The sequence below is a fragment of the Perca flavescens genome, chromosome 5 (genome assembly GCF_004354835.1).
Source record: "Perca flavescens isolate YP-PL-M2 chromosome 5, PFLA_1.0, whole genome shotgun sequence".
In the NCBI taxonomy this organism is placed as follows: domain Eukaryota; kingdom Metazoa; phylum Chordata; class Actinopteri; order Perciformes; family Percidae; genus Perca; species Perca flavescens.
In genome coordinates this window covers 7,465,896-7,486,437 of record NC_041335.1, presented here as the reverse complement: position 1 = coordinate 7,486,437, position 20,542 = coordinate 7,465,896, and the positions used below count along the sequence as shown (strand labels likewise).

The window sequence follows — 20,542 nt, the reverse complement described above, 5'->3', positions numbered from 1 at the left end:
CAAACTTGACAAAGTGTCAGTTTTCAGTCACAGAGCAGCAGTCGTTGGTGTACAAAATATAGAGGAGGGGGGAAAGAACACACCCCTGCGGTGAGCCAGTTGATGAGAGGGCCCAGTCAGAGAAGTGACCATTTACCCTCACTCGCTGAGATCTATTTGTAAGGAAGTCCAATATCCAGCCCACAAGGTTGGCCTCCAGTTGGAACTGATGCAAGAGCTTCTCAACCAACAGGTGCGGCTGAATGGTGTTAAAGGCTGAAGAAAAATCCACAAACAGTAGTCTAGCGTGGTTTTTATTTCCCTCAAGATGTTTAAGGATGAGGTTAAGTACTGTCACAGTAGCATCCTGGATTCCTCTGTTGAGTCTATATGCAAACTGTAGTGGGTCAAGGAGACTGTTCGTCCTAAATGTTAGTTCTCTTTTGATCAGCTTTTCAAAGGACTTCATCACAAGTAAAGTAAGAGCTATGGGTCTGTAGTCATTTAAAATCTTTGGGCGGCTGATTTTTGCAACAGGAACTATAATAGACCGTTTCCATAAATCAGGAACCTTCTGTTGACACATCGATTGATTAAAAATATAATAAAAAATGGGGCCTAGCTGTTCTGCACAACAGGAGAGAACACGGCTACCAATGTTGTCTGGGCCCAGACTTGTTTTGGCTTTGCAGTGTTTAAAGATGTTCACAACACTTTGTGTAGAGAAGCAGACAGGTGATTGGGACAGGGGAAGTAAGGACTGTTTTAGGCCAACAATTTCGTTACTAAAATCATATTTGTCAAATCTTGAATAAAAATGATTTAGTTCTTGGGCCAGGGATATATCTGAGGTAAAACCTTCCAGTGCCACCCTTTTCTTTGTTTTGTCATTTAGACTCACCATTGTTTTAATACTGTCCCATGCTGAGCCTAAGAGGTTATTACTAAGTTTGTGTTCCACTTTTTATAGTCCCATTTAGCCCTTTTAATTTCAAGTTTAATCTCCTTTTGAATGCTGTATAATTCCTGAAAATTATTTTGTCTGAATGCTAGCTTTTTCTTTTTCAACAAGTCTTTAAGTTGTTTTCTCACCCATGGCTTGTTATTTGGGTATATTTTGACAACTCTTTTTAGGAATTACCGTGTCCTCACAATAAGCAACCCATGCATTAAACGTTATAACCCTGAGGGAACCAGAAACTAAGGTTCACCAACGTTCCCTAGCTACACGTTATGTGTTAGTGGGGTAGACTCATGGATGTATTAAGAAAACTCCTGTACAGTTGGTGGCGGTATAATACAAAAGTAGTAATCTGCTAAGAAAGAGAAGAAGAAGAAGAAAAAGAAGGAGGTTTTTTTTTTTTTATCGCGTCATACACACGCGACTCAATCAAACATTCCTTGGTAACGTTAGCTGGCTAAATGTGGCCGTTAACCATGAATGGCTATTCTATTAAAATTAATGTAGTATTTTAAGAGTGACAATGGTTTCAGTAAGCTATATTCTGTTGTGCGGTCAGTTCCTGATGCTACTGACGGTGATTCTTTTACAATGCCTGGGAGGAATTCACTCCCAAAACTCAACGACAACGGATTATCCTGCTGTTTCTCCTGGTCAGGGAGCTACTTATGAAATACCGGTGGAAAGTGCGAATTATACAGAGCCCTTTGAGTACAAACCTCCGTCACCAGTGGTCCTCTGCAGCTATTTGTAAGTAACACGAAACGCTACAGTAACGCTAAAATGCTATCGTTAAGCTAAAGTTAGCTAACGTCAACGTTAATGCTAACGTTAATTACGCGCAGCTGCTTTTGTGAGACTAGACAATGCAACATGCTTTCAGAAATTCACTTGTAACGTTACATCAATAACCCAGTACTCAAAGCAGAATACAACATTAATGTATAACGTTAGTACAAAAAAATCTTGTCTTTCAACTTCTCCAGTGTTGAACAGCTGCGAGCTTTTGCATTTAATTGAATTCTGAAAAAGTAGCTAGGTCCTGCATTGGTAGTAGCTTACTACCAATGCAGGACCTACTGTTACTGCAGTAAGGTCATAATAATGAACAATGGGCCTTAAATGATGTTCTACCAGAAGGGTGTAGTAAGGGTTAAGGTTAGAAGAAGCGAGATTAGTAGCTACGTTAGGTATGCTGAGCCCGATTTTTCATTGTTGCGAAGGTGGCTCTCTTTTGGCTAGATCGCGACCGCGGTGAAGATAGTTTAATATTTGACATTCGTCGGTTTTCACAGATGTTACCTTCAATAGCTCCGTGTCAATACTTCAATTTCCCCCAGTTTCTGGGTATGTTGTAGAGCTTATTTAGACAGACGTTTCACACTTATTTTTAACTCAAAATCACCAAAAATATCGACACAGTTACTTGGGTAAAGTTGGACAGAAATTGGCAGATTTGCAAGATTCGCGGGTTTGCGGTTCAATAAATCTTAGATGAAACGTGTTACTTACGCAATAGGCAGCTCTATCTAACCGTAGGAAGGTAGACAACAAGCTACAACCCGGTTTTCATCCGAAAGAACCGTCTACTTATGTGGATGAAAACAATGCATCCCTGTGAGCGTTATGCTTTCAGCCGAGCGTCTAGGGACCGTCTGCAAAGTGCAAAACCGAAAGTGGCTACAAAGATAAAATTCAACAGCTTCACTGTTATTGAGCCTAGCTCTTCCAAAATCACTCCACACATCTATGGCCTCCCTCTGAACATACTACACCGACTAATGTTTTACAATATGCCTCAGCCTATTTTTTTATGAATTTTTATTGCCAAAAATTCAATACCGTCAATGTTATTGAGTCTAGCTCTTCCAAAATCACTTCACATATCTAGGGCCTCCCTACCAACATACTACACCTTCTTATGTTGGGTAAGCAGGCTCAGCCTATATTTAAATAATTTTTATTGGGGATAACATCCAATAGCTTCACTGTTACTGAGCCTAGTGCTTGCATATTTACTCCACACATCTGGGGGCTCCCAAACAAAATACTACACCTTCTTATGTAGCAAAGCAGGCTCAGTCTATTTTTTTTATATTTTTTATTGTAGAAAAATGCAATAGCTTAACTGTTAGTGTGCCTAGTGCTTCCAAATGTACTCCACACATCTGGGGCCTCCTTACCAACATACTACACCTTCTTATGTTGGGAAAGCAGGCTCAGTCTATTTTTAAATAATTCTTTTTGGGGATGACATCCAATAGCTTCACTATTATTGAGCCTAGTGCTTCCAAATTTACTCCACACATCTGGGGCCTCCCAAACAACATACTACACCTTCTTATGTTGGGAAAGCAGGCTCAGACTATTTTTAAATAATTTTTATTGGGGATAACATCCAATAGTTTCACTCTTATTGATCCTAGTGCTTCCAAATTTACTCCACACATCTGGAGCCTCCCTACCAACATAATACACCTTCTTATGTTGGGAAAGCAGGCTCTGCCTAAATTCAATACCGTCAATGTTATTGAGCCTAGCTCTTCCAAAATCACTCCACACAGCTAGGGCCTCCCTGTGAACATACTATGCCCGCTAATTTTTGAGAATCTGGCTCAGCCTATTTTTAATGAATTATTATTGTGAAAAATGTCAATACCGTCAATGCTATTGAGTCAAGCTCTTCCAAAATCACTCCACACATCTATGGCCTCCCTCTGAACATACTACACCCACTAAGTTTTGAAAATATGGCTTAGCCTATTTTTAATGAATTTGTATTGGAAGAAATTCAATACCGTCAATGCTATTGAGTCTAACTCTTCCAAAATCACTCCACATACTTAGGGCCTCCATACCAACATACTACACCTTCTTATGTTGGGAAAGCAGGCTCTGTCTATTTTTAAAGAATTGTTATTGGGGATAACATTCAATAGCTTCACTGTTAGTGAGCCTAGTGCTTCCAAATGTACTCCACACATCTGGGGGCTCCTTACCAACATACACCACCTTCTTATTTTGGGTAAGCTGGCTCAGTCTATTTTTAAATATTTTTATTGTGGATAACATCCAATAGCTTCACAGTTTTTGAGCCTAGTGCTTCCAAATTTAGTCCACACATCTAGGGTCTCCCTATCAACATACTACACTTGCTAAGTTTTGAATAGCTGGCCCAGGCTGTTTTTTATGTATTTGTATTGTGAAAAAATTCAATCCCATCAATGTTATTGAGTCTAGCTTTTCCAAAATCACTCCAACCATGTAGTGTCTCCCTCTGAACATACTACACCTGCCACTTTTTGAGAATCAGGCTCAGCCTATTTTTTATGAATTTCTATTGCGAAAGAAATAAATACAATCAATGTTATTGAGTCTAGTGCTTCCAGATCTACTCCACACATCTAGGGCCCCCCTCTGAACATACTACACCCGCCGCTTTTTGAGAAGCTGGCTCAGCCTATTTTTTTATGTATTTTTATTGTGAAAAAAAATTCAATAGCTTCACTCTTTTTTTTATTCTAGTGCTTCCCAAATCACTCCATATATTATAAATAGGCTGAGTCAGATTTTCAAAACTTAGCAGGTGTAGTATGTTCAGAGGGAGGCCATAGATGTGTGGAGTGATTTTGGAAGAGCTAGACTCAATAACATTGACGGTATTGAATTTTTCCCCAATAAAAATATATTATAAATAGGCTGAGTCAGATTTTCAAAACTTAGTGGGTGTATTATGTTCAGAGGGAGGCCATAGATGTGTGGAGTGATTTTGGAAGAGCTAGGCTCAATGACAGTGAAGCTGTCATCTGGGTGTATAGATTTCCGCCATTTCCTTTCCGCTGCCTGTATAGTTGATCTTTCAGCACGCACTGAGTCAGATAACCACGGAGCAGGGGAGGACTTGCGAGCCTGCCGTGAAGTAAGAGGGCAGAGAGAGTCAAGAGAGGAGGGTAGAGTAGGCCTGCACGATTTGGGGAAAAATATGAATCACGATTTTTTAGCTTAGAATTAGGGTTGGGTATCGTTTGGTTTTTTTTCGATTCCGGTGCTAAATCGATACTTTTAAAACGGGGCCGGTGCCTGAACCGGTACTTTTCAATAAAGTAAAAAAAAAAAGAAGAAGAAAAAAAATAAGGGTAGTAAACAACAGTCAGTGACTTGTTTATTGCTAAGGCCATGGTCAAAATTAAAGATTTAATAATAATGTAATAACTATAACAATAACTCATTTCACCAGTAAATTGCTGTTGAACCCCAGATGGGAAAAGGGTATTTTACAATTACTGTGAATGCACCACGAGGCTACCTGTTTTAAGTGAATCTGTGTTGTTTAATTCCGACCATATAAACATACTGTATATCTATGAATTGCGACAACGGCAGCTGCTGCGCTGCAGAGCAGACTGTTACATCCCGCTGAAGTCCTCCACAGTGAAATAGTCACACTTTACACTGTTTAACGTTAGCTGTCAGCATTTTAACCGTGATTAATCCAGCTGCTAGCTAAAGGTAGGCTAACGTTACATGCTGTCAGGTGTAGTGTAAAGTCGAGCACCGAAATGAGGAAACCAAAACTTTCGTTCTTATTCGGTCTCGTTACTACCGTTTACGTCAGCACCGGTTCCCTATTGGCACAGAGTTTCGGTACCCAACCCTACTTAGATTTGATATCACGGTTCTCTGCCATGATTTTTTTTTCTCACAATGTGTAATGTTTATTGCACACATGAACCATGACAAAACAATAATATATTGGCAGTACCAAACATTGATTTTTGGCACCTAGAGCACATTGCACATCACCACAAGCCTGTAAACATGGAGGCTTCAATGAATAAAGAAAAAGTAAATACTGCCCATTTAAGTACACTAGGCTACAAAAAATAGTGACCTAACTATTTTCTTCAATCAAGCACAGCCCTAGACCTAACATATTGAACTAAATATGGCCCTGATACCGGCTCTATCTGAACTCCTTGAACATGTCTTTACATAATTAAAACATGTCAATCAACATGCTGGAGCTACAGCTTCAATCTCTAGAGCAATGGAGTTTGTAAATTGCCAATTACGTACACTATCAAAAACAGAATGATTTATTTGCACACTTTAACTGCTTGCATTTTTATAGAATTAACATTCAACTGGCCATTCAAGTAGGTTACCAAAAATAGAAGTTTAACACACTGCGCTAATTATGGCCCTGAACATGGCTTTAAATAGGCTAATTGAAACGTCTTTCGGCCCTCTTGCCTTGTATGGCTTCATCATATTGAACCTTGTGACGTTTGGGGTGCTGGTAAAGTCTTGTGGTGTTACTTTGCGATGCTGCAATGAGGGCAAAGCATGCCTCGCAAATCGCATCAGACTGACCCTCATCGTCTTGCTTGAATCCAAAATACTTCCACACCACCGAATGTGAGCCTTTTTTCAGAAAGAGTTGGGTTTGAGATGGAGTGGTTGGCTGATTCTCGTCACTAGTACCTGGGTTTTCATCAGTATCCATTTGGTTTATTTCCGAACTTACGCGCTCGCTCAACGAGTGAAACACGTGACTAAGAGTAGAGAGGAGAGTGTCTGTGTCTGTTGGGAGGCATGAGTAAGAAAAAGTCAGATGGAGGGAGGGTTGATAAAGTACATAACGCCAGAGAAGGAGAGAGTGAACAAATGTTACAGCGGACAAGTATAGTGTCTCTCGGGATATGGTTGTGAGCTTGGGAGAGAGTAAGAGATGAAGAAATGGTCTGAGGTATGGAGTGGAGTAGGGCTTTAACAACGAATCGATAAAATTTGATTATTAAAGTTGTCAACGAATTTCATTATCTATTCGTTGTGTCGTGCAACTATTACGGCACTCAGTCGCAGAGATTAAAAAAAAATCGAGTTGAGCGGAGCAGCGCGAAAGAAAAGAGCAGAGTGGGCGTAGAGGAAATACTGAGAGAGACCGGAGAGACCCGTAACGTTGTTCTGAAAACGTGTTAATTGCAAGATAAGCAAAAGCGACACGGCACGGTGATGATTCAGCACCTAAAACGTAAACATGTTGGAGTCCTTAATGAGGAGGAAGGGAGTTCAACAGCAGGGTAAAGTCACTACAGAATCCTACTTTTGTTCCGTTTTGAAGTGAGGAACGTAACGTCCCTCCAGTAGCTCTTCTGGTGCTGGTTTGGTGTTTACTCGTTATCCAGCTTTACAAGGATGGCAAGCTAGCGTTAGCTCGTTAATAACAGTAGTAAAACAGGGGTGGTATAGTTTGCAAGACTAAAGACACGTTTTTATTCACTCGACTTTTGTGGCCCATTCATTTTTCAATCTGTTATCATATCATCTGTATATATTCTGTGCTTTGTCCCGTATCAGTTGTTGACAAATATGTGTGTTGTTTTTAAACGTGTGTGTGTGTGTGTGTGTGTGTGTGTGTGTGTGTGTGTGTGTGTGTGTGTGTGTGTGTGTGTTTCTGCTCTTTGGGTTCCTTACCTTTACAAAACTATTAACTAAAACAAAAAGTATGTATTGAGTTGATGTAAATTAATGCTTTTTTTTTTTTTTTTTTATCCGATTAATCGAAAAAATAATCAACAGATTAAGAGGTTATGATCATCAGATGGAAAATTAGACCGTTTCAGAAACATTAAAAAGTTACATATAGAAACTTTAAGGAAGTAATTGATAGGGATGCACGATGATATCGGCACGACATCGGTATCTGCCGATAATAGCTTAAAATGATCATCGGCAGATATGAATATTTCTGCCGATGAGCCATGCCGATAGGGTGGCTTGTTTATTATGCGCACATGACGACCATGAACGTAGCATGAGCGCCAGCAACTTAAACTTCCAACATGTCGGCTGTGTGGAGGTATTTCGAGATATGTAAAACAGATAACAAACTTGCTATTTGCAGTACTTGTAAAGCACAAGTGATGCGAGGAGGCGTGTTCCACACTACAAATATGATTAGGCATCTCAAGAGCTGTCATCCTGAGGAGCACCGAGACTTTGCAAAGTAAGAAGAAAAAACGCCTGCAAAAACCAATCAGCAGCCTCTACTTCAGTCCTTTTGACAAAGCTAGAAAATACAGCTGCGACCACCCAAAGGTAAAAGGGCTTAACGACAAAATCATTGAATGTATTGCTCTTGATAACCAGCCGTTTAGCGTGGTGGAGCTATGGTATACTATGCCTAGCCGGCGCTACTTTTCTGATGTGCCCTTATCTGAACTCCAGTGTTGTCACATTGAAAAGCTCCTTGCGGCGCTAGTCACATTAGCTTTACCACGGACATTTGGACATCAAGCGTGAGTCCTGTTAGCATGTTGAGTCTCACTGCCCAGTGGATAGACGAAGACTTCACCGCTGTCCGACCTACACTCTCAAACAGCAGCTGCAATTGCATCTGCATTTGATAATACGTTTGTGAAATGGAAAATAGAAAGAGAATGAGTGCATATCGTGCTACGTGTTGACAGTTTAGCGACTGTTTAGCGTTGCTTCTGATGTAAGGCATTTGGCAGACCTGTTCAAGTAGGAGATGTCAATTTTTTATTTGAATATGTATTTTTATTTATTTTACTCCTAAGGACTAAAGTTTGAAGTCTGAACTTAAAAATAAAATGTGGCACTGGCATATCATTTATTCTTCTCCAAGTGAAATAATTTAACGATTAGTATTTTTCAGGGGTGAATGTCAGTTTACATATGTAAAACGATGCAGTTATGGTAGAATCAAATGTTTGTCTTGTGTATTGCCTTATCTACAACACATGAGTGTAATGAGGTAAAGGTAGTACAGGAGAGATACTTGGATTTCTCTTCAGTAGAATTAAAGTGAATATAAAGTATATCAGGGGAGAAATGTGTATAGGTATTGGCCAAAATTTGTTTGAAAATATCGGCATATCGAATATCCAAAATCAGATCCAAAATCCAATATCGTGCATCCCTAGTAATGGAATCTACAGTTTCCTGTTGAAGGTTATCAGTCATTTTCACAGCAGAGGCATACTAGCTTACATCCTTCGCTCTTTGTCTTTTGTTAAACATGTGATGTATGATGAAGACCAGAGGAGTTCATCTACTGTCAAGATCCTGTAGATCATGCAGGCAACCACAGTGCCTTTCAGGAAATGGGTCATGGTTGTGTCGGAGTAAGTGGTGTTTTTTTTTTTTTTTTAAAGAACATACTATGTTGTTAATCACCCAGCACTTAATCTTACTGTTTCTGTCTTTAGTGGGGTGGCCAGACTCAAAAAGAGGTGAACCACACACCAGTTATCTGCACTGCACTCGATGAGATAGAGTGTGCCGGACCAAGAGAATTCCTCAGAGGAAAAGTACCCTGCATCAAGTAAGGGATACCCTGCTGAACAGTTGCAGTTGTGCAATCTACTGTATGTCAAAATTAGCCAGGATAGGAAATTAACTAACAATGTAAAGTAGGGCTGTTGGAACGAATTCCGAAAGTTGAATATAATTCGAATAGTAACAAAATCAATACTATTCGAATGCTGAAATTACTATTTGAATGTGATTTTTATTTATTTATTTTTTTAATTATATTTATAAGTAGGTTGGCTAACGTTAGCTAATCTCCCTCTTCTCATGTCACGTCTGATAAACAATAAGTTGTGAGAGTGAGAAACACAAGGCATTGTGAGCTAACATTACGTACCAAGTAACATTCAGACATGGAAATCACTCACCTTTCGGCGAAATTTGCCGCTTTGAAACCAAAATAGGTGACCCACGTGAATCGTGTAGATGAGAAAATGTTTAATGGGGGAGAGGGGGGCTAACCGAGCACCGTTAGCCTCTACAATAGCCGCTTTAATACACTTGTTAGATAATGTTTCATTAAGGAGTTCTCTGTTGATTTGTGTTTGTCGCTGTGTGGAAAATAATGTAAACAGAGCGGCATGCCAGAAATGCAATCCATGACGTAGATCCCCTTCATGGCTGGGCGTTAGTTAGTTTGAAGTCCCTCTAGTGAGTTTTCTGGTTAATAACTAGTTCATCAGTGATTTGTTTTGTTTCTGTATCTTTTAATGTTTAGGCAGTTTACCAATTTGGTAGCATAAGGGGTAAGCATAGGACGGAGGAGACGGAGGAGACGGAGAATCAGCGAATATGGCAACCCAGAAAAGATTGAAGATAGCATCATATAATGTAAATGAGATCCAAGATACTAGGTAAAACAGGGCTCCACACTAACTTTTTGCCTTGGTTGCACTGGTGCGCCTAACTTTTCTTTAAGTGCACCAGCACAAAATTTAGGTGCACCCAAATTTTTCCTCGCATCGCCGTAACGCTGAATGGCGATACACGATATATAGCTCTGTATTTTTTTACAAAGTGGGCTAAATGTTCAGTTTTAAGTCAAAGCCACTTTTCACAAGCTCTTTTATTAAAACAGATTGTGATTAAAATAAAATGCAAAGACAGGGTTTCCTTTACCAGTTTGAAAATATACAGCTGCAACACATGTAAATGAAAGTTATCTAAAATAAATAGCCTAGTAGATCTATCTATCTATCTATCTATCTATCTATCTCTGAGAAAGCTCCTTCATAAGCTTTCAACAACAATAACAGACTGATTAAAAGAGAAAGAGGAGCTCAGTTGGTAAATATAGAGGTTTGACTCCGACCTGCGGCCCTTTCCTACATGTCATCCCCCTCTCTCCCCTTTCATGTCTTCAGCTTTCCTATCAAAATAAAGGCTGAAATCTTTAGAGAAAAAAAAAAAGAAAGACCGAGGGAGTGCGATGGACTGAAGCATATGCTAGGCTACTTAGAGAGTGACGGCTGACTCATTAGCGGCGTTACACCCGTCTTGTGTAGGCTATGAAATGTCTGTATCGTCACTGCGCTGCATTTTTATGAACTATGATCCAGCAGGCTCCGTCTTACACGCTATTACTCAACGAACTGAAGTTAGTTGCATTTAATAACTTCTAATGTGTTTTTCGCCGTGGCGGCCGCAGTAACAGTTACCAGCGGAAACGCTGGTACCAATACAGGTTTCCCTCTCATACTTAACAATATACAGCTGTGTTAATAACAATTAAAACTGTAGACAAATGTCGGGAGTTTGGACCAGCGGCGCTGTGTCTCTCCATGTTGCAGGTGAGCCGGCCGGTGTGTGAGTGAATGGGGGCGGGGCTGCGCGGAGGAGAGATCCAAACACAGGCACGGCTTTCCAGAAGGAATGGGTCATGTAACGCGACATTAAACCATATCGATATAAACGACATGGCTTCGTTAGTGGAGAGGCAGCGGATGCAAGGACGTTAGGTGCACCGGTGCGACCTAGGAAAAATCTTAGTCGCACCCTTACAAATTTTGGTCGCATTTGCGACCAAATTGGTCGCACTCTCGAGCCCTGTAAAATGAAGAAAGAGGGGGTGGGAGTGGCTCTGCTGCAGGAGACCCACCTGTCAGAGAGGGAGCATGAAAAGCTTAAAAGAAATGGATTTAATCAAGTATTTTCTTCACACAGGTCATAGGAGGGGAGTGGCCATTGTAATATCAGGGAAAATCACTTTTGAAAAACTTTCAGAAACATCCGACAAACAGGGAAGGCTGCACATATTTGTTCTAAAAGGACAAATGAAGGAGGAATTGGTTAAGGAAATTCAGACATATGTAAGGGAGAATGATAATGGTGAGGTGTCTCCATCTGTGCTGTGGGATGCGGGTAAAGCTTTAATTAGAGGGAAACTAATTCTTAAATCAGCATATCTGAAAAGACAAAAACAGGAAAAACTCAAACTAGAATCAGATCTTAAGAAACTACAAAAACAACACAAAAATAAAGTGGATGAGAAATTAAACAAAAATCAAAAGGGTTGAAACAGAAATAAATTATATCCTGGTACAGGAGATTCAAAAAAAGCTGATGTACTTGAAACCGAGGTATTACGAAATAGGAAGTAAGTCAACAAAGCTGCTGGCCTATAGGTTAAAAAAGCAAATGTCAATTAATATTTATAAAATCAGGGATTCATTTACTAATTCGACAAAATATAGGACAGAAGAGATACATGATTGTTTTGAAATGTACTATAAAAATCTCTATTCTCAACTAGGGCTGTCAACGAATATTCTAAATTCGAATATATATTCGAATAGTTTTTAAAAAACGAATTTTCGAAGGTGAAAATTAATATTCAAATAAAAAAAAAAAAAAAAAAATAAAGTGGAAAAAAAACGCTCGCGGTAGCAGAGGCAGTCTGTTTTGCTAGCGCGCCTGAAAGCCGTTACATACTGGATGCAGCCCAGCTGGCGCATACAAATGTGACATCATGAGATCGCTGTGACTATTTATACCTGCGCTGGTGCTCGCGACACTAGCTGCAGTCTTCTCCTGAACAGCGGTGGCGATAATGAGCAAATGCTACAGACGCTGCCCTTTCTACGGACTAGAAGAAGACAAAGGTAAACAACGGCAGAACTGGCAGCAGCATTGCCGTCAATGCTTCGATGTGATTCAATGACCTACTTTGTCGGATCGAGCCTTTCATTCACCATAAAAGAGCTCATCTTAACCCAGTAAGTTTACCAGAGAGACCTGCAGTCACTCTGAGAGTCCTGGCATCCGGTTGTTGGCGAACTCATTCAGGCCTCCTGTTTCCGCTTTGTCGCGGACCGCTGAAAAAAAAAGAGCCGTGCGCGACCTCGGCTCTTGGCCGCCCTGCCACGCCCACACCGTCTGACGAAAAGTTTTTTTTTAATAACTTTTCATCGTTAAGGTGTTGGGATGGTACAGACCAAGTTTGAAGTCCATCGGATGAAATCTCTAGGAGGAGTTCGTTAAAGTATAGCACCTTGACTTTTAGGCCTACTTCCTGTTGCCGCTAGGGGGCGCTATGACTTTAAGTAAATATCGGCCTTTATTTGTCCTCAGGGTTGGACTCTTATGAATCCTGAAAAGTTTTGAGGTAATCGGACAACGTACACTTGAGTTACACCCACTTCCTGTTTCGGCGGCGAAACGCACAAAATGGCCGCCCTGCCACGGCCACGCCCTATGACGAAAAGTTTTTCTTTTAACAACTTTTCATCTTTAACATCTTAAGATGGCACAGACCGAGTTTTAAGTTGATCAGATGAAATCTCTAGGAGGAGTTCGTTAAAGTACGACATGTGGAAATGGCCAAAGTCGCACTAATTTCGAACATTTAATTCAAAATGGCGGACTTCCTGTTGGGTTTAGGGTATGGCTCTAATGAAGTTTTTTGTACATCTTGACATGTTACATATGTGTACCAAGTTTCGTGAGTCTACGTTAAACGTACTGCAGGGGCTCAGTTTTCTTAACTTTCTAGGGGGCGCTAGCGAGCCATTTTTGTGTGCCTATTCCCGAAACCCTTAAAATACGTAAATTTTCACCAGACTTAATGCGGCCGCCAAATTTGGTAAGTTTTTGAATATGTTAAGCCCCTCAAAAAGGCAATTCATTTGACGGGAAAATAATAGAAAAATAATAATAATTCCTTCAGTTTCAATAGGGCCTTCGCCGCTGTCGGCGCTCGGGCCCTAATTAAAGCTGCGAGCAGCGATGGACGGGCCCTCGCGTCTCTGCGCGCGTCGGGGTTACCGGCGGACGCCGCTCCTTGCGACCGCGCATTTGCGCGGCACTCAGATGCCGCGAATCGTCAACAATGAAAAGGGAACTTCCCGCCGAGTACAACAATGGCTCACACAAGACTCTACGTCATACGGTTCATTAGCTGTGAAAAGGGCCGTGGCAAAAGCGTAGGGGGCGGGTCAAACCATCACCAATTAAAAAGGAAGTCTGTGCTGAGTTCAATGATACCTCACACAAGAATCTACCTTAGATGGGTCAGCATTTATTCAAAAGGGCGTAGCTTCAACATAGGGGGCGGGCCAAACCATCACCAATGAAGAAGGAAGTCTCTGCTGAGTTCAATGACACCTCACACAAGTGTTTACATCAATCGGGCCATTAGTAATAAAAGGGGGCATGGCTTGAACATAGGGGGCGGCCAAACCATCACCAATGAAGAAGGAAGTCTCTGCTGTGATATCTCACACAAGGGTATACCTTAAACGGTTCAAATGTTATGAAAGGGGGCGTGGCCTGAGTAAGTGGGCGTGGTTATATTATAGGGGGTGGCTCAGTATCACACGTAGACCACACATTCGGAGTTTCATGCAAATCGGTTGAGGTTTGTCATAAGGCAGATTTCCTGTTGCCAGCGGGGGGCGCTATGACCAAAAGTCAATTTTGGCCTGTAGGTGTCCTCAGGCCTGGACCCTTGTCAATTATGAGAAATTTTGGGCAGATACGACAACGTACACTCAAGTTACAACAACTTCTTTGTTCATCGCTAAACACTCAAAATGGCCGCCACGCCCACACCGTCTGATGAAAAGTTTTTCTTTTAAGAACTTTTTCATCGTTAAGGTGTTTGAAGTCCATCGGATGAAATCTCTAGGAGGAGTTCGTTAAAGTATAGCACCTTGACTTTTAGGCCTACTTCCTGTTGCCACTAGGGGGCGCTATGACTTTAAGTATATATCTGCCTTTATTTGTCCTCAGGGTTGGACTCTCATGAATCCTGAAATGTTTCGAGGTAATCGGACAACGTACACTCGAGTTACACCCACTTCCTGTTTCAGCGGCGAAACACACAAAATGGCTGCCCCGCCACGGCCACGCCCTATGACGAAAAGTTTTTCTTTTAACAACTTTTCATCTTTAACGTCTTTGTATTTGTCAATACAAATGTAGCTGCAGCCCTAGTTTGGGTTGTTTAAAAATGCAAAAAAAAAAGTGCTAGATTAATCGATTACAAAAAGGCGTGCAGAGGTAACCCCGACGTGCGCAGAGGCGTGAGGGCCCGTCCATTGCTGCTCGCAACTTTAATAAATATTTGTTTTTCTACATTACAATTAAGTGGTCTTTAACATAAAACAGCATCCAAATAATTATATGATCAATCATTACCATCATGACCTTTTTTTTTTTAAACCCCTGTTGTCTTCCCGTCAAACGTGGAAAAAAAACACTTTTTCCAACGTTTTAGATGCCTTTTGTTTGTTTTTTCTTTTTCCAATGTTTTAAATTGTAAAATTTTTCTTTTACACATTTTCAGTGCTTATTTCTATGTCCCATATTGTATGATATAAAACAATATAAATATCAGTGTTTTTATCTATTTCTAGTCTATTTGTTATGGTGGCTGACCATTGAAAAGTAATAACTACTAATTTTATTTTCATATTTTTAGCATTATGATACATTTTCAAAAAAAAATTAAATTTGAGAGAGAGACTCTGACACACAGATTTGGTCTGCCATCAGCATACTTAAGAGGTGGAGGGCCAGGTTTCCTCAAATTTTTTTATGTAATGATATTTATAATTTCTTTTTGTCGTTTCTTTCAAAGATGTTGCTACCCATGCAATATGGATTTGTTTTGATGCGCTGGATTTAACCAATCATCGAACTTCCACCTACCAATGAAACGAGTTCTAGCCAATCAGATGCAAAGTAGGGCGAGTCTTTGCCGAAATGTGAGCGTGCGGTGCCGGTGTGGTCTCCGTGGTAACGCGGCAACAAAAAAAAATGGAGGCAAAGTTTATCAAACTTGGAGCATGTAGATACAGCTTTAGTTGAGAAAGGAGTTAAAAACAAATGGCGCTGGGCATGAATAGAGGACAAGAGTGGAGACAGGAAGCTGTTTAGCACTTGGTGCTTGATTCTGCAGCGCATGTTGAAGGAAGCAGCGGCAGCGGTAAGAGTTTGCTAGACACAATGCTTCGGTCCGTGCACTCGGTCATACGAGTACGAGCATTATTTTTATTTTTTTTATTTAACCTTTATTTATTCAGGGAAGGTTTACTGAGAGGCAGCCTCTCTTTTGCAGGAACGCCCTGATCTCACATTCATACCTGGATTGAACAGATGACCTCCCAGTCACAAGCTCTCTTCTCTAACCTTTAGGCCACCACTGCCCTTCTTGATAGCGCTGTGTAGATTTAATTATTACTTTGTTATCACTATTATTATTATTACTTCAATACTGACCAACCGTGATACAAACAATATGTGTGTGCACGTTCATAGTGGAACATGATTTGTCATTGACAATGGCCACTGTATAAAAGCTATCTGAAGCCCAAACTGCCATGACAAAGCTGTCTGTTTGGAATCAGCATGGCAGGTATTTCAACATAATGGCCTTGTTCCAGAGTTTGGAGATCTAGCTATATGAAAAGATAAACAATGCAATGTTTTTAATAAATGCTAATAAATGCAGCTAATATCAACATGGACAAAATCATGAATGTACTAATTCACTTTTTTGATGATGACCTGGCCAAAGTAACACATCTAGAGAGTTTTGTTTTCACAATGATTAATTGTAGGATTATATTATTGCAATATGTAAATCTACATTGAGTCTTAATTTAACATATGGTTGGAAGAAGTAAAAATTTATCCAAAATTACTACCCCCTTTTTTATTTTTCCCTTTTAAGCCCTGTAAACATCTGTGGTATCAAGACATTGCCACTAGAGGGCAATGTTTATTAATGTACAGAACCACCACCTTTTTTGACCATGTTTTTTTCTGTATACCATCTCTGTATTTATCAGCAAATGGGCTAAATCTCTGTAGTAACTGCCTAGAGATCAGAGAGGTTCAGTGGCTGGACATAATCAAAGCAGCATCTGTTCAACGACACTACTGCTATGTAGTACTTGGATAAATGCTTTCTTTTTAAAGCTTATAATATTTAGTTTCTGGTCACAATGTCGACACCCATTACAGTATATTGTACAGAACAGGTTTTGGTTGTATTGTGTCTGTTCAGAGTAGATCAAAACTGCAGGTGTTTTCTTGCTTCTTTCTTGTCTTCTTGCTCTCTTCTTTTGTCTCTGTGGTTTGTTTTATCATTATCATTTTAATCTTTGCATACTTGTTTTGTAACATACAGTGGGGGAAATAAGTATTTGACCCCTTGCTGATTTTGCAGGTTTGCCCACTTACAAAGAATGCAAAAATCTACAATTGTAATCATATGTACATTCTAACAGTGAAAGACAGAATCCCAAAGAAAATTCCAGAAAATCTCATCATATGAATTTATTAAAATTGATAACCATCTGATGAGGAAAAACAAGTATTTGACCCCCTGGACAAACAGCAAGTATTCTGGCTCCTACAAGCCAGTTAGCCTTTCTTTAAGACACAGCCCCAATCCAAACCAATTGTCTACATCAAATATACCTGCCTCACCTCGTTACCTGTATAAAAGACACCTGTCAACACCCAAACAACCAGCATCCAAGATCACCACCATGGGCAAGACCAAAGAGCTTTCTACGGACATCAGGGACAAGATTGTTGATCTGCACAAGGCTGGGATGGGCTACAAGAGAATCGGAAAGCAACTTGGAGAAAAGATCAACTGTCGGTGCAGTTATCAGGAAATGGAAGAAGCACCACACCACCGCCAACCTCCCTCGGTCTGGGCCTCCACACAAGATCTTGCCTCGTGGGGTGTCCCTGATCATGCGAACAGTGAGGAATCATCCCAAAACCACAAGGGGAACTGATGAATCAACTGAAGGCAGCTGGGACCACAGTTACAAAAGAAACGGTTGGTAACACACTACGCCGTCATGGATTGAAATCCTGCAGCGCACGCAAAGGTCCCCCTGCTCAAGAAGAAACATGTACAGGCCCGCATGAAGTTCGCCATTCACCACCTGGACGACTCAGAAGAGGCCTGGAAGAAGGTGATGTGGTCAGATGAGACCAAAATAGAACTTTTGGCCTCAACTCAACTCGTCGTGTTTGGAGGGCAAAGAACACCGAGTACAACCCAAAGAACACCATCCCCACCGTCAAGCATGGTGGTGGCAACATCATGCTTTGGGGGTGCTTTTCAGCCAAGGGGACGGGACAACTCCATCGTATTGAGGGGAGGATGGGCGGGGCCATGTATCGTGGAATTCTGGACCGACATCTCCTTCCCTCAGTGAGAGAGCTGAAGATGGGTCGAGGATGGATGTTTCAGCACGACAACGACCCTAAGCACACCGCCAAAGCAACAAAAGAGTGGCTGAAGAAGAAGCACATCAAGGTTCTGGGTGGCTTAGCCAGTCTCCAGACCTGAATCGATTGAAAATCTTTGGAGGGAGCTTAAAATTGAGTTGCCAGGCGACAACCTCGGAACCTGAATGATTTGGAGGCTGTCTGCAGGGAGGGTGGGCCAACATCCCTGCCGAAATGTGCCCAAACCTTGTCACCAACTATAAAAACCGTTTGACATCTGTGCTGGCCAATAATGGCTTTTCTACAAAATATTAACATGCTGTTTGTCCAGGGGGTCAAATACTTGTTTTTCCTCATCAGATGGTTATCAATTTTAATAAATTCATATGATGTGATTTTCTGGAATTTTCTTTGGGATTCTGTCTTTCACTGTTAGAATGTACATATGATTACAATTGTAGATTTTTGCATTCTTTGTAAGTGGGCAAACCTGCAAAATCAGCAAGGGGTCAAATACTTATTTCCCCCACTGTATTAAACTTTACCCTGGACATCTGAAGGTTCAGAAATTATACAAATAATGGTGGTAGAAGGTATTGAGAGAGAGAGAGAGAGAGAGAGAGAGAGAGAGAGAGAGAGAGAGAGAGAGAGAGAGAGAGAGAGAGAGAGAGAGAGAGAGAGAGAGAGAGAGAGAGAGAGAGAGAGAGAGAGAGAGAGAGAGAGAGAGTCCCTTTCAAAATAGTTGTAAGCTAGTTGTATAAACACTACCTTGGCCACAGGTAAGTTAGGTTGTTGTAGTGGGCGACTGAACGTAGCTCCGTTGTCAGCCTCCTTCGCTGTTTGAACAATGTTAGTAGGTTAGCAGATGTATTTCAGCGAGACAAGACATCTTAAATCCAGTGTTTTAATCATTGCTCTGAACCCGTCTTTCTCAACGGTCTGTAGCGGGGACTGTAGGTGGATTGTTATTGCATTCATAATGTTGCTCCGCTGCATGCTTGAAGTGACATGTCTTTAACGTTAGCACGGCCGAGTAACAGAGCAACGGGCAACAACAGTGGTTAAATTATGTCCGATTTTTTTTTTTTTTTTAGAAACAAAAAACTTCGGAACAGACGGCTGCTCTCTTGAGCACACGTTCTGGTGTATCTCCGGTCTTTCTTCATCCTCTAGCTAACTTTCTTCTTGGTTCTTGAATGTGCAGTACCGACGGGAGCCTCTCCCAGCTTAACAGACTGTTATGCTACCTGGCTAGCTAGCAGCTATAATGTTACCCAGCATGCTGTTGGGGGGTGTACATTTGTAAATGTAAAATTATTAGTGTTAGAAACTGTTTGTCACAAATTGTTATATGCTATGGTGTTTTATCCTTTTAAAGAGTTAGTTGTGGGTTATTAATTGTTGTGTTATAAAGTTACTACCATGAGTGAGAAGGGTACCCAGTTAACAGTGCTGCGGTGGCGGGAAAAAAACTGGATCTTCCTGTGGATCTGTTAATTATTCCGATCCCCGATCCAGCTATTTTTTTTCAATATCTGGGCCAATATTGGATCGGTGCACCCCTAGTCTGTATTGCCTGTACGCTGAAAAAGGGTGAGCTGCAGGAAGGTCTCACGCTACTTCAAATTCAGTTTTTGTTTATTTTTGCTTTCTATCCACTACAGCTTTAAATGTAACATTACATGTTTATTTCATTTGCACATATTTAATGTTAAATATGCCACTTAAATTGCCTAAAATGTTCTTGTACTTTTTGCTGTTTTTGCACAGATACACCGGACACTATTTCATTACCACCCTGCTGTACTCCTTCTTCCTGGGTTGTTTTGGGGTCGATCGTTTCTGCCTAGGCCACACTGGCACTGCTGTTGGGAAGCTGCTCACCCTGGGAGGCCTGGGAATCTGGTGGTTTGTGGACTTGATCCTACTTATCACTGGCGGCTTGATGCCTAGTGATTACAGCAACTGGTGCACCTACTACTGAGACAGAGAGCCGAGTGAGGACTTGGCCCACTTCTCAGTCATACATCAGTTAAATATTGAGAATTCCAGCAATGTGGCCTCAGCCTACCATAATTATAAAACTGTGGGCTGACTTGAGGGGATTTACAGCTCTGCTGTGCAAAGTGGAGCCCAGGGACCTCCCAGAGGTGTCTAATAACGAAGTACAAATACTTACTTAAGTAAACATTTTGGGTATCTATACTTTACTGGAGTAATTATTTTACAGCAGACTTTTTACTTCTACTCCTTACATTTTCATGCAATTTAAAAAAAAAAAAAAAAAAAAAAAAAAAAAAAACCTTACATTTAAAAAAAATATTCTCGTTACTCCTATATAGACAACCATACAAGGGTAATTTTTACTAAGCCTGCCCTGGGTACACGAATTTTCTTGTACAGTTTTATCTTGCATCCGTTGCCATCACAGATTCCTGCTGCTAAGCTTGGATGTACATTTACATTCCAATAAAGGCTATTGATAACATGCCTCTGAAGTTTGACTTTTTGCACCATTACAATACTTATAGGCAACTAGTCATCTTCCGCTCCATGAAACACATGTTA

General features: G+C 40.8%; 1 protein-coding gene across 1 annotated transcript; it reads left to right on the top strand.

Annotated features, from left to right (window-relative positions):
* Positions 1-1,309: 1,309 nt before the first annotated feature.
* On the top strand, positions 1,310-20,205 carry tm2d2 (TM2 domain containing 2). The gene is made up of 4 exons (XM_028579089.1): positions 1,310-1,690; positions 9,003-9,090; positions 9,175-9,290; positions 19,745-20,205. Exons 1-4 carry the CDS (start codon positions 1,464-1,466, stop codon positions 19,956-19,958), a joined length of 645 nt encoding a protein of 214 aa, XP_028434890.1. The 5' UTR covers positions 1,310-1,463; the 3' UTR covers positions 19,959-20,205.
* The last annotated feature ends 337 nt before the right edge of the window (positions 20,206-20,542 follow it).